The sequence below is a fragment of the Macaca thibetana genome, chromosome 6, assembly GCF_024542745.1.
Source record: "Macaca thibetana thibetana isolate TM-01 chromosome 6, ASM2454274v1, whole genome shotgun sequence".
NCBI classification, from domain to species: domain Eukaryota; kingdom Metazoa; phylum Chordata; class Mammalia; order Primates; family Cercopithecidae; genus Macaca; species Macaca thibetana.
In genome coordinates this window covers 98476403-98491736 of record NC_065583.1, presented here as the reverse complement: position 1 = coordinate 98491736, position 15334 = coordinate 98476403, and the positions used below count along the sequence as shown (strand labels likewise).

The window sequence follows — 15334 nt, the reverse complement described above, 5'->3', positions numbered from 1 at the left end:
TTTTCAAGGTACTCTATTGAGTTCTGCACTATCTGTTCTTGCCTGCTTGGTGAATTGACTCATCCGTCCAACCTCAACTCAAGATGCACCTCCTTTGATGTCTTCCCTGTTCCCACTCTCCATACCAAGCAGAGTCAGGATTTTTATATGTGTATAATACACACACATAACAAGGTGTGTGTTACAGAACACATACTGTACTGATTGTCTTCTCTATTCTATTGAGGTTTTTATCAATCCCCTGTGACTATTAAAATATAGTACACAGAGAAGTCACTGAAAAATGTCAAATGAACAGGAACTTGAATACAATTAGCAATAATGAACATTTTAACAAATCCAAGAACATACTTGGATTCCAAAGAAAAAATGCACATTCAAAAACCAGTGTAGATCAGATTGCTGAATTCTGTTAGCTCTTCAAGAGAAACCTCCATGTACGGCTTTGCATTTATGTTTACTTCTCAATAATATCTTGGAAAATCAAGCAGAAAGATGCAAATTTCCTTATATTTATGTTAAGGACCTAGGCTGTAGGGTAAAATAAACACCTGAGGTAATTTCCATTCAGTATCCACATCTTATATCACCTCCTGGAATTCAGATTTTTTATTCTATCAAGCAGCAAGCTTTGAAGGTGCTTGCACACTGGAGAGTGTGTGTTCTTCTGACTTCTTTTAATTGTTAAGAGATATACAATTTCAAAAGATCTGTTAAGACTGAGTAGGATTACTGAGAGCTGTCATTCTTCTAAAACACGGTAATACAGGCCCCGAAATGATTTGTCATCAAGGGCTCTTTTATTAACCCTTTGCATTGTAGACTTATCTGACAACTCATAGTCAACGAGATCTTTTGATACGCTTGAAACAACTAGTGTTACTGCAATGAGTTAATTTACCCAAACTGGAAGGAAATAAACTTGATGAGTCAGTTACTTTATTTGATCATTTTGAAGTAAATCACATTTGGTTAGGTGTTTTGAAATAATAAAAATAATTCACAGACTTTATTTGGCCACCACTACAGGAGATGCAATAATTAATCAATGAATAGATGGAGGTTGGTCAATGCAAAGCTAAGGAAGGGTTCTAGACATGAAATTACTTACAATGTTGACAAACCTCTACAAAATGTTCTATTCTCAAGTCTATTTGAAAAATTAGAAATAAGTTTTCAGATTTTTAAAATCATTTTATTTATTAAGATATAACTTCTCATTTTCAGAGTCATTTCTGAACACTAAAACTATATTCATTAAGTCTGATTATAAGTAAGAATTCAATATAGAGATTTTTTAAAAAGATGAGTAAAATACTTCTAAGAGCTCAAGGTATTTATTAACAAAACTTTCAAATAAGAAATCTTAAAAAGAAACCACTGAAAACATTAGGAATAGAAAATGGAAAAAAAGGAATTATCCAAGCAATATAAAAGTGCAAAAAGAAACAATGAGAAAAGCAAAAGAAATATACACATCAATATGATAAACAAGCTGTGCCTAGAGAGTGCTCAATGACTGGTTACTAAGCATACTTAATCTGCAGAAAGGAGAGACTAAATCTACAGTATTTTCATTAGTTTTGGATCACTTGGACACTATGTAGCTTATTTATTTTTAGGATTACCAAACAAATTGTTTAACAAATTTGTTGATTAAGCGCCTTGTTTATGCATAACACTGTGTTAGAGCTTTAAATGTTGACTGCCTCTTACATGGGAAATAAATTTTTATTGACATACTAATTCCTCCAGTTTTAAAACAAAAATTAAATATGAAAGACAACATTTTAAAACTCCAAATAGTAACAGTTTTACTTGTATTAGTATTTACTTCTTTTACATGAAACTAGTTTATCCCTTTTTGGGGGTGGAAGGGAACACAGAAATGACACTCCTGACCTGATTGTGATAAAAATTATTCAGCATTAGAAAAGTGGGTCAGCATTTATCATTTAGAAAATCTAGGTCAGGTCAGCATTTTCCAACTAGTCTCTTAAAACGGAAAACATGAAAATGCAAGGATTAGTGTGCATATGAATGCACACACACGCATATATCTAAATTGCCCAAAGTAAGTAACCAGTATTGGTTGAAAAGATTTCCACTAATACATAAAAATTATCTACATTCTCTTTTGGCGTTATTAGCATATACATTTAAACTTTGTTGCTTATCACGTGGTAGGGTGATATTGTACCAAACAGACAAGTAACCTTAGTTTAATTTGAGAGCAAGAAATCAGGCTTGATTAATATTTAGATACGAACTCATCACCCATCGCTTCTCAGCAACAGTGGCCACTAAACATTTGGGTTAATGAAGTAATCCAAGTATATAAATTTGACCTTAGATGAATCAACATCTCATATCTCTACCTGTCAGTTTCATTTCATTTGTAAAATGAGGGGGCTGGATTAAATAACCATTTGTTACAACCAGTCCTATTTTTAAAATGTACAGAGACCTTTTCTACTTAATACTTTCCATTTAACAACTTTCATGGATATGATGAGTAAAACTACAGTTCAGAGTAGAAGCACCTGAACTGTTTTCCACTGGCAACACTGATTTTGTAGCTATTTTCATCTCATTATCATGGTACCTACAATTAATTTGCTATGTTTGTGCTGCTTCGTTTTGGAGCTATTTTATACACACCTCAGATCTAAAAATAAGGCAAAAGGGTGTCAAGAGTTATTAAGAGAAGGCATACACAAAACAATGATAAATGGTAAAGTGAAAAAAATTAGAATAAATGCTTCATATATGTCTTTGATAAAAAGATTGGACAAGAGAAAGTATTCTGAAGGACAAAGAGCAAAGCCTGTTGTAAAGTATTTTGACCTTGCAACCAAGAAAAAACAAAGACTGATAAAATGTCCTATTATATGGTATAAAATCTAATTGCTTATTAGAACCACTTGGAGCTTAAAAAGCCCTCATTGCCCAGAAATTTGGATTTAACTGGTCTGGGTATCTATAGTTTCTTGAAACTCCCTGGAAGTTTTGAGACGGAGTCTCGGTCTCTCACCTAGATGGAGTGTGGTGGCGTGATCTTGGCTCATTGCAACCTCTACCTCTTCGGTTCAAGCAATTATCCTGCCTCAGCCCCCTGAGTAGCTGGGATTACAGGTGCACGCCACCATGCCTGGCTAATTTTTTTGTATTTTTAGTAGAGATGGGGTTTCACCATGTTGGTCAGGCTAGTCTTGAATGCCTGCCTCAGCCATCTGGAAGCTTTTATTTGCAATTGGTATTCAAAAACTTTGCTAGAGAAGACCAGCACCCACATCAGATTCCTATTAGCCTAATGCAGTGGTTATCAAAAGTGTAGTTCATGGAACCCTTTCATGGGTTCATAAGATCAGAACTGTTTTTATAATACTAAGATACTTGCCTTTCAACTGTGATGCCATTTTCATGGATGACGCAAAAGCAATACTAGCAACAGAATTATTATCTAAACTGCTACGTCCTCACCCACCCATGACATAAAAATGTTGCTTTTCTTCTTAATATTTTTGTGCAATTAATGATACTGTTGCATAGAAAGGGCACAGCATTTTGTGACGAATCGGTTCAGTTTAAATCTTAGCTCTGCTATTTATAAGCAGTGTGATCTTGGGCAAAGACACTTAGCTCTCTGCATCTGTTTCTTCATATGAAAAATATGGCCAATAATACGTCTTTAATAAAACCTTGTATAAAAAACACCTATCAGAGTAGGTGCTTAACCAACACAGTAAGTCCTCACTTAACGTCATCCACAGGTCCTTGGAAAATGCAACTTTAAGCCAAAAGATGTGTAACAAAACCAATTTTACCATAGGCAAATTGATACAAACACGAGTTAAGTTCCGATGGCATATTTCTGGTCACAAAAGCATCACCAAACTTCCAAATAAATATCAAAACCCTTCTAATATTAAACACTGAAATAAATAGGAGTTATACACCCACTTAAGAAAGATTAATAAAAACAAGTAAGATAGCTGGCTTATTTCAGTACACTGTTGAAGGTGCCAGGAGCCATCTGAGTAGCTTTGAGTATAGGACATCATTCCAGTGCAGAGCACTCAAACTAGGAGAGTGTAGACACCTCAACAAACCTAATCTTCTATACATCTCTGGGATGTGGGAAGGAACTGGTGTACCCAGAGAAAATCCATGCAGACATGGGAAGAACAGACATGAAGACAACATGCAAACTCCACACAGTGGCCTCAATTGGGAATGGAGTTTCTTCCTCATAAACGTTGAGGATCTGCTGTATTTCTTTCCCATCCAATAAATCATCCAAGCTGGAGCTGTGCTTCATCACCCTTCACTAAGTACCTTCAAAATGATTTTCCTAGTTTTCCTTTCCTTTCAACCCAACGGCTCATCAGAGTTGAGACATTCAATCATCGTATACCTGAACTACAGCACTTGTTTTCAAGCTGGTCTCCCAGATTCTAATCTTCCTCCACTTAAATATACTCTCTCCATGTTGTTACCAGTTGGTTTTCTAAAATGCACACCAATTTTATTTCCCTGCTCCAAAGCCTTTATAAAGTAAGCAATTAAACATCATCAAAATATAAAGTCTTCGGCATGGCACAAAGCTCTTCAAAATCTGGCCCTAATCTTTCTAGCCTCATCTATACTTTTTTTTTTTTTAAATTCCTGCCACATTGAGGCTCCATGCAACTATTGAACTTCATGCCTTTTGTTCCCATAACTGCCATTTCTTTTATCTATGGGATAGAGATCGCTGTCACCTCTAGCTAATGACCCTAATACTCTTTAAAATACAGGTGAGAGAGAATTATTTTCTTTCTTGGGGACATCTCTCAAGCAGTTCCCAGCCAGTACTACTCCTTCCACTGTGTTTAATGATTTTCTACATATCTTCCACTACAAGAGGAGAGAAAATACTTCACATCTATTCTCTGGAGACTCAGTTTAATTATGAAATGTGGGCAATCATTCCTACTTTGCGGAGTTTGTGAAAATCACTTAGCACACTAAGAAAAAGACATGAAAATAAACTCTCTTACAGTCAACCAAGTAAAGGATGGGAACTGGGCATGATTTCTAACTCTGTTTGGCTCATTCTAAACCTATGCTCTTTCCACTACACGTGTTGTCATGCTACATCATAACAGACAACAGATGGAATTCACTTATTTAATCATCTCCCCCGACTGGACTGTGAAATCCCTGAAGACACCGAGCATGTCTGTATCCCCAGACTTTTTTTTTTTGAGATGGAGTTTCGCTCTTGTTGCCCAGGCTGGAGTGCAATGGCGCAATCTCGACTCACCACAACCTCCGCCTTCTGGGTTCAAGCGATTCTCCTGCCTCAGCCTCCCAAGTAGCTGGGATTACAGGCATGCGCCACCACGCCTGGCTAATTTTTTATTTTCAGTAGAGATGGGGTTTCTCCACATTGGTCAGGCTGGTCTCCAACTCCCGACCTCAGGTGATCCACTCACCTCGGTCTCCCAAAGTGCTGGGATTACAGGTCCAGACTCTTAATGGCGTACTAACTCTAGCTGGCACTATGACTGTAGAGATTAAAATACCTAGTCTTTAAGAATTCTGCCTACAGAGGGAGAAATGTAGGCAACACCTTATTGCTGTTTTCTGTGAAAAGGGTTATGCTAGAGGGATACTGGAAGTATACATGAATATCCCTATAGATACCTAAAGAGAGTAGAAGAAAATAGAAAGGGTTAAGGGAGGCTTTTTGGAAAGAGATGAGACATGAGAGGAATGTTGAAGGATGTTAGGCATTGGGGGAAACAAGGCATTCTGAAATTTTTTAGAAATATTAATTCACAAGTGCTACAATTACTGTTCATCCTGACAGATGTAAATTACCGTTGATAAACATTTTGTCCTTGAAATGCTTTTTAAAAAGATTCTTGGCCGTAGCGGTGGCTCATGCCTGTAATCCGATGGCATATTTCTGGTCACAAAAGCATCACCAAACTTCCATATAAATATCAACACCTGGGAGGCTGAGGCGGGCGGATCACGAGGTCAAGAGATCGAGACCATCTTGGTCAACATGGTGAAACCTCGTCTCTACTAAAAATACAAAAATTAGCCGGGCGTGGTTGTGTGCGCCTGTAGTCCCAGCTACTCAGGAGGCTGAGGCAGGAGAATCGCTTGAACCCCGGAGGCAGAGGTTGCAGTGAGCCGAAATTACGCCACTGCCCACTCCAGCCTGGGCGACAGAGCAAGACTCCATCTCAAAAAAAAAAAAAAAAAAAGATTCATTAAAATACAGTAATTCAGGTTTATTAAGTCATTAGCATTGGGTTACCTCACAAATAAACTAAGTTTAGGTGCAAACTCAAAGATACTGAGACACTAATCTATTTCTCAAACCGCTAAGTTAGCCTCCTTGAAACCTCACTTCGTAGCTCTGCCAACAATGTACTTTTGACATCTCACAGCAATAAAAAACCACCTGCCAGTTGTTTCTGTTTTCCACCTATGTCTGATTTATATATTTATATTAATAAGGAACAAATTACTAAGACTTATTTCATCCTCAGTTATGTTGTGTTTCTATCGATAACAACATGAAGATTTCGGGCATCTGGACATTAAAATAAGTTTGAGTCCTGGCTTTACAATCTACTAGGTGTGATCCAAGGCAAGTCAATCTCCTCATGTTTCACTTCTTTCACTTGTAAACATCTACTTGGAAGTTGTGGTGAACTTGATATTTCCATGCTTATAAACTTATTTTTTGAAAAGAGCCTGGTACATAGGACTTGATAATGAATGAAAGTATATGCTACTTTTGGAAAAACAAGCATGACAAGATAGTTTATATACCGATGATCTTCAGCACAGTATATGCATCTTGTTTTTAGCTAGTCTGATAGTGAGATAATAAAAAGAGTTATCTTTGACTTGCACTACGAGTAAAATAATTCAACTTCAGTTTTTAGAAAGATGTAAAAGAATTAAGAGTGACAGTCTTGCTAGTCTCAACTGCCATCTTCTCATCGGGTGGTAAATTCGTCCAGAGAAGAAACTGAATTATTGCTATATGGGATTCTGTAGCAACTTCCGTGAACGTGGGCTCATAATTTTTCACCATGAGACTCAAGCTTTTTGGAGTCATAGTTGTTTTTGGGTCTATTCGCAGGCATGCATCCTTTGCCCAGAAATATACACATTTGGCAAATGGACTTGGAGGTGAAAGAGGAGGAAGGCCTGAGGCTAGACACCACTCCAATAAGTATATTAAGCCCCTAGAAAAGCAATCCGCCTTTGCAGAGAACTCTTAACTATTAAAACCTATAGCTTGTAAAGTAGCATTTTCAAAGTTGAGAGAATAATGTGGAAGGGTCCTGAGAGGCTATTGACTAAACAGCTGAAAACGAAGGTATGGAGTTTGGTGCCAAAGGAACCTCCCCACAAAATCAAACAATAACACCAGAGTAAAGCCCCTAGGGTGAGATAAGGAGATGCAAGAAAACAAGAGGAAACTCGAGAAGCTCTAACGCTTCAAAGCTTCAATGACCCCAGATAATCTACGTAGCCAACGTGTTAAAACACACCAACGCATTTTTTTTTTCCTAAACAAAGTAGGAAAGCGGACTTTGCATGAGGGGCGGGCTCCGCGACCCAGGAGTCTTTCTTGGACAGTCCGTCCTGATTCTCTCTGGTTGACCGTGGAGGGACCACATGGCTCCAAGGCCCACACACCCCGGGCTACCGCACAACCTCCAGCCCTAGTCTAGACCCACAATCCCTTCTCGAAGATTAACCTCGACCCGGCAGCCCCAATTCTTACCATAGCGAGGCCGGCGATACCGCAGCCACATCACCCTTCCGGGCCCCAGGCGGAAGAGGCTGCACGCCCCGTCTGCCCTTTTCGCCCTCTCCAGCCGTCCGGTTGGGCTTGTCACGGCACCGCCTACTGAGTCGGGCGATTAAGACGCTAGGATAGGCTCCTCTCCACCGGAAAAGGCGGGATTTAGACCACGCCCCGCAGACCGGCGGAAGTAGCTGATGCTCTCATTGGTTGCAAGAACTTGATCTGTGAAAGCGGGCGTTTCGGAGGAGACCGGAAGTACAGTCACGGAGAGGTAGGGTCCGGAAGTGGGGCTGCCTCTTTAAATAACAAAAATATGATTTTCTCTTTTTATCTTTTGCTTTCTTTTTAAAAAAGTTCCCTGCTATTTACCCCTAGAACTCCACAGTGTGAGAATCCCCCTCAATTTGTGAGCTCCCGCGCCTTCCTCTTGTGGGCTTTTGGGGATGCTAGGGTTCCCGGCATCATCCTCAGGGTGCGAACCTACCTGTTCACCTTCTTTTCAGTTTCTCTATTTGCATCTGGGGGATTCTTGGGAATGCGAAGCACTTTTGAAATGCTCTGTGTTGGTTGTGGGATTGGGAGGACAGTTGAATCCAGAGGGTAGTGAGCATTTCCCCAACACCGGCCTGTCCTTTCAATCCCCAGATATTGGTCAACTGTGGGTTCCATCCAGGCATCGTGACTGAAACGTACTAGGCAATTTGGGGTCAGGAAAGAACTTTCTGTGGTAACCAATGGGAAGGAACTGCCCTTTACGGACTGCAGCAATTGATAGGTACTTTAGAGCGATCAACTGGCAAGACAAATGACAAGCCAACTTTTAATCAGTAGTAGAATTTAGCTTTTTCTGATGTTAATTATCCCAATAGGTGAGGTTCTGTTACACACACACACACGCACGCACGTTTTTCTTTCTGCATTTTATCGATGGAGAAACAGGAGCTTTGACGTGTTTGAATTTGCGTAGTTCTTGGAATTCTGATAAAGTATTAGAAAGGAGAATTTTTCACTCTTCGTCCCCTTAAGGCAACCTTTTGGCTCTAAATGTGTGGTGTATTTTTTCTCAGGCAGCAGAGGGTTCTTTTCAGAATGTTTTCAATTTTTTATTTATTGACTTAGAAGGTGGATAGAGAGAAGGTAACTCAGGTGAGATGTTGGTTTACGAGCTGTATTCGGCCTATGAGACCGTTTTGTATTTAGGGCAACACAAATGATTAGAAGATTTGGGATTCTGCTGTTTGTGTTTACATCGTTCACTAGGGCACACAACGGTTTTGTTTTAAACTCTAACTAACTTGATATTTGAGTCTGTTATATTGAATTGTCAAGAGTTGGTCAATTACACAAATTAGCAAGTATTTACTGGGTGCCTGCTTTATTCATAGATCTTGAGATTGCAGCATAGGAACAAAGATGGTCTGTTCTTTTAAGGAATTTAATAACGTTGTGGGAGAGGGGAAAAAGAAAGGTATAAAAAAAATACAGTACTCTCCACCTGAGGAAGAAAAAAGTCTTTTAATGTTCTGTCTTGTAATTCCTTTATATTATACCTTTTAGGTCTTGCCATTCAAATTAAACAAACTTGGTTTAGCTATGGAAATTATGTTGTGCAACTTATCGAGCTTGGCTTTTAGGGTAGTAAATGTGTCTGTAGACATAACTGCCCTTGCTTTCATGTGAAGATTGTCTTGATCTTTGTTACACTTAAGAGTAATACTTCTGTATGAAGCTCTGCTTCAGGCTACCTGTGAAGAGCATCAGAAAGCTTAACTTGTAGAGATCACAATTGATTTGCTATGTCTATATATTTTAATTAACTTTAGGCCATGGCTTCTTATGTACCTGAGCTTCAAAATAGTAAAGAACGACATTGCCAGTTTTTAAGTTATCCATGGAGAGAAACACATGTGCCAATAAATGAGGCTGAACAAATATGTATAATGTTTATTGCATTTATGTAAAACATCAAAGTTAATCTGACGTGAGTTTTTTTGGGAGGTGGTAGTTTAGCTGCATCGTCTTACATAAACCTGCTACTTTTTGGTTTTCAGATTATATCACAATTTCAAAAGTCTTTCTGGCAGCTTTGCAATGAATCCTCATTTAAAACCATCTTGGATCCTTTCCTTACTAGAAATAAAATCTGACTGTGTTATTCCTTTGTTCAAAAATTATTATTTATTTTATTTTTGAGACAGGATCTTGCTCTGTTGCCCAGGGTGGAGTGCAGTGGCACAATCACGGCTCACCGCAGCCTCAACCTCCTGGGCAGAAGTGATCTATCCTCCTCCCTCAGTATCCCCAGTAGCCGGGACCATGGGTGTATGCCACCATACTTGGCTTAATTTATTTCATTTTTTGTAGAGATGGGGCTCACTATGTTACCTAGGCTGGTCTCTAACTCCTGGGCTCAAGTGATCCTCCCGTCTTGGCCTCCCAAAGTGCTGGGATTACAGGTGTAAGCCACCGTACCGCGTCTGACCTGTTTAAAAATTTTTATCTCACCTGCATCTGGAAGAATATTTCCAACTTTGTTTTCTTGGGTATATTCAAATCATATGTAAAAATAGTGATATTTATATTTTTCTGTGGAGCCAGTGCAAAAGTGTCCTCAGTGTTATGAGGATTAAACGAGTTATTACAAGTAAATCATCTAGGCAAGTGTTTGGCATACAGTAAGCACTCAGAAAGTGTTGTCTATTGTTGTGCATGGCTTTGGTAAATTAAAAGTCTCTGGAGAGGAGGAATTATAATGGAGGAACTGTTGAATTGCATATATTAGGCACTAAATACAGTAGTCTCTCCTTATCTGAGGTTTTGATTTTGACAGTTTCAGTTACCTATGATCAACCACAGCCTGAAAATATTAAGTAGAAAATTCCAGCCGGGTGTGGTGGCTCATGCTTGTAATTCCAGCACTTTGGGAGGCCAAGGTGGGCGGATCACTTGAGGTCAGGAGTTCGAGACCAGCCTGGCCAACATGGTGAAACCCAATCTCTACTAAAATACAAAACTTAGCCAGGTGTGGTGGCATACACCTGTAGTCCCAGCTACTCAGGAGACTGAGGCAGGATAATCAATTGAACCCAGGAGGTGGAGGCTGCAGTGAGCCGAGATTGTGCCACTGCAGTCCTGCGTGGGCAATAGAGCGAGTCTCCATCTCAATTAAAAAAAAAAAAAAAATTCCAGAAATATTTCATACATTTTAAATGGCATGCCTTTCTGAGTTGTGATGAAATCTTATTCCATCCCATTCCATTCAGCCTGAGGCCATGAATCATCTCTTTGTTCAGCATATCCCTGCTGTATAAGCTTCTTGCCTTTTAGTTGCTTGGTTATCAGATTGATGGAGGTGGTATCACAGTGCGTGTGTTCTAGGAATACTTATTTTACTTAATTATTGCTTCAAAGCACAAGGGTAACGATGCTGGCAACTTGGTTATGCCGAAGAGTAGCTGTAAAGTGCCTCTTTTAAGCAAAAAAGTGAAAGTTCTCCACTTAATAAGGAAGAAAAAAAATGTCATATATTGATGTTGCTAAGGTCTATGGTAAGAACAAATCTATCTGTAAAATTGTGAATAAGCAAAAAAATTTATGCTAGTTTTGCGGTCACACCTCAGACTGCCAAACTTATAGCCATAGTGCGTGATAAAAACTTAGTTAAGATAATAAAGCAATTAAATTTGTGGGTAGAAGATGTGAAAAGAAACATGCTCAGATTGAAGGCAGTTGATTGGGTTCAGCCTTCCCCTGGGGCCTTGGGGTGTACACTGTTGGATAAGGAGAGGACTACTATAAAAGGTTTTAGTATTAAGTTGGTATTGCATTTATATCACCAGACCACTTTCTCCCCATTTTCTCTTTTTACTTTGTTGCCAGTGTTAATGATAGGGTTGATTTACATTACCTTTTACATTACCTACCTTTTTTCATTCACTGTTATTCATATATATTGAAAGACAATTGTTCTGCTTTTTTCCTCTCATCCTCAGCTAGCCTTCCTAACCTCAGGTAGAGGTTTTTCGTGTTCAAGTGTTAGTCCTTTTTTTCTCCCCACTTGTTCTCATTCTCTTCCCACATGGCTTTTGAATTCAGACTGAAATGTACATGAGGATCAAAGTTAATACAATTTTATTGTGTTAGGGATTTTTGTTAAATAAGTAGATTTTCAGCTGCCCTTGTCACACACAAAAAATAAGGTAGATGGTAGGTGTTAATCTCCTTCACTAAAGTAACCATTTTACTATCTATATGTATCCTAGAATGTCAAGTTGTAAACCTCTTAACCTTTCTCCATTTTCAACCCCATTTGTTTGCTCTTCTCTGCAACAAAAATCCTCTGAAGAGTTTTCTATGCTCCAAGTCCCATTTCCTCTTTTTCTACCTCTGCATCTTCATTTGCATATTTAAAAGATATCTTGAACTCAAATGTCCCAGACTGAACTCCTTTCCTCCCAAACCTTTCCCATTCCTTCTCATCTGAATTGATGGCAGCTTTATACAGCCAGTTGCTCAGTTAAATCTTTGGAGTCATCCTTGACTCCTTACTTTCTCTTGTATTCCAACAATTCCTGTTGGCTTTTTCTATGAAGGATATCTAGAATTCAACAGTTTTCTACTATTTCTGCTATTAGTATACTGATCATCTCTTGTCCGGATTTTTTGTTATTGTCCTGTATCATTTCTTGCTTGCATTACAGTAATTGTGTTCTATTCTCTGCTTTTTTCAGTCCTTGCCTCCCTACAGTCTATTCTCATATGTCAGCCAGAGTGATACTTTTAAAATATAAATCAAAAATTGTACATTTACATGTAAGATTCTAAATGCAATATGTTATCCTAGATTGGATCCTGAAACAGAAAGAGGCTATTAGTGGAAAAACTGGTGAAATCCAAATAAAGTCTATGGTTTAGTTGATAGAAATGTATCAGTGTTGGTTTCTTAGTTTTGATAAATGCACCGTGATAGTATAAGATGTTAACATGATCGCCATTCTAACTGGTGTGAGATGGTATCTCATTGTGGTTTTGATTTGCATTTCTCTGATGGCCAGTGATGATGAGCATTTTTTCATGTGTCTGTTGGCTGTATGAATGTCTTCTTTTGAGAAATGTCTGTTCATATCCTTTGCCCACTTTTTGATGGGGTTGTTTGTTTTTTTCTTGTAAATTTGTTTGAGTTCTTTGTAGGTTCTGGATATTAGCCCTTTGTCAGATGAGTAGATTGCAAAAATTTTCTCCCATTCTGTAGGTTGCCTGTTCACTCTGATGGTAGTTTCTTTTGCTGTGCAGAAGCTCTTTAATTTAATGAGATCATTAAAAAGTCAGGAAACAACAGGTGCTGGAGAGGATGTGGAGAAATAGGAACACTTTTACACTGTTGGTGGGATTGTAAACTAGTTCAACCATTATGGAAAACAGTATGGCGATTCCTCAAGGATCTAGAACTAGATGTACCATATGACCCAGCCATCCCATTATTGGGTATATACCCAAAGGATTATAAATTATGCTTCTATAAAGACACATGCACACGTATGTTTATTGCAGCACTATTCACAATAGCAAAGACTTGGAATCAACCCAAATGTCCATCAGTGACAGATTGGATTAAGAAAATGTGGCACATATGCACCATGGAATACTATGCAGCCATCAAAAAGGATGAGTTTGCGTCCTTTGTAGGGACATGGATGCAGCTGGAAACCATCATTCTTAGCAAACTATCACAAGAACAGAAAACCAAACACCGCATGTTCTCACTCATAGGTGGGAACTGAACAATAAGATCACTTGGACTCAGGAAGGGGAACATCACACACAGGGGCCTATCATGGGGAGGGGGGAGGGGGGAGGGATTGCATTGGGAGTTATACCTGATGTAAATGATGAGTTGGTGAGTGCAGCACACCAACATGGCACAAGTATACATATGTAACAAACCTGCACGTTATGCACATGTACCCTACAACTTAAAGTATAATAATAATAAATAAATTAAAAAAATAAAAAAGATGTTAACATTAGAAGAAACTGGGTGAGGGGTATTTGGGAACTTTCTATTATCTTTGCAAATATTCTGTAAATTCAGAATTATTCCAAAATAATATACAGAAGAATATAACATTACTTTTTTGCTTAAAAACCTTTCGTGAATCATTTGATTCATAGTAGAAGCTAACAGCCTTACGTTGGCCTACAATAGTCTACATCAGTCTTGTCCAACTTGCAGCCCACAGGCTGCCTGTGACCTATGATGGCTTTGAATGCAGCCCACCACAAATTTGTAAACTTTCTTAAAACATTATGAGATTTTTTTTTTGGTATCATTAGTGTTAGTGTATTTTATGTGTGGCCCGAGACAATTCTTCCTCCAGTGTGGCCTAAGGAAGTCGAAAGATCAGACACCTCTGCTCTACATGATCTGGTCTCCCATTACCTCTCTAACTGCATGTCTTTGTGTTCTCTCTCGCTTTGTTTCAGCCACACTTACCACCCTGTTTCTTAAGTACACCAGACCTGCTTCTACCATAGGGCCTTTGCACTGACTGCTTATTCTATCTAGAATGCTTTTGGATCCGTACAGCTAATTCCTTCACATCTTTTACATGTTGCTCAAATGTCACCTTTGCAGTAAAGCATATCCCAACCTCCCTATTTAAATTACAGCTTTGCAACTTCCATAGCACCTACCCCTATACTCTCAGTTTCCTCCACCCTGTTTTATCTCCTCTTTTTACTCCAGCATTTATCATTATTCTATATATGTTTTACATATTTGTTACATGTATTTTTAATTGTGTTCCCCTATTAAAATGTAAAATCCATGACAGCAGGCATTTTTGTCTGTTTTGTTGTCTTATGCCACATTCTAAAGCATTTGTGTGAGGCATAGAAGTACTCAGTAGGTTTTGGTTGAATGAATGACTGACTTGATTGGGTGTTTGAATCTGTAATTTTTTTTTTTTTTGGAGATGGAGTCTTGCTCTGTTTCCCAGGCTGTAGTGCAGTGGCGCAATCTCTACTCACTGCAACCTCTGCCTCCTGGGTTCCAGCAATTCTCCCGTCTCAGCCTCCTGAGTAGTTGAGATTATAGGTACATGCCACCATGCCCAGCAACTTTTTTGTATTTTTAGTACAGATGGGGTTTCACCATGTTGGCCAGGCTGGTCTCGAACTCCTGACCTCAAGTGACCCACCTGGCTCGACCTCCCAAAGTGCTGGGATTTATAGGCATGAACCACCACACTTGACCATGAACCTGTAATTTTTGATTTGCAGTCTGAAACACTGAATTATTTATCACTTTCGTATATCATGCTATTTCTTGCCTCTAAGCCTTTACTCATGTAGACTCTTCTACTTGGAATGCCCTTCCTTATCTTTCTTCCTCTGCCCCTAAGTTGTTTTCACCTAACCATTTCTCTTTAAAGAGGCATATAATATTAGATGTAACTCAAGGAAGCCTTCCCTAAAATGTTAGGCCAGGGTGAGTGCTGCTTTTCA

The 15334-nt window shown here is 38.8% G+C and overlaps 2 protein-coding genes across 2 annotated transcripts in view; one reads left to right on the top strand and one right to left on the bottom strand.

Moving 5' to 3' along the window:
• Nucleotides 1-15334, bottom strand: part of TMEM167A (transmembrane protein 167A) — an 857923-nt gene that overhangs the window by 18536 nt on the left and 824053 nt on the right. The window contains exon 2 of the mRNA XM_050795170.1: nt 7805-7892. Within this exon, the coding sequence (XP_050651127.1) occupies nt 7805-7807 (3 nt within the window). The 5' untranslated portion in view covers nt 7808-7892. The remainder of the gene's footprint in view (nt 1-7804; nt 7893-15334) is intronic.
• The window catches only part of XRCC4 (X-ray repair cross complementing 4), a 290728-nt gene continuing 283291 nt past the window's right edge, over nt 7898-15334 (top strand). Inside the window, exon 1 of the mRNA XM_050795166.1 lies at nt 7898-8099. The gene's annotated coding sequence lies outside the window, so the exon portion shown is untranslated. The remainder of the gene's footprint in view (nt 8100-15334) is intronic.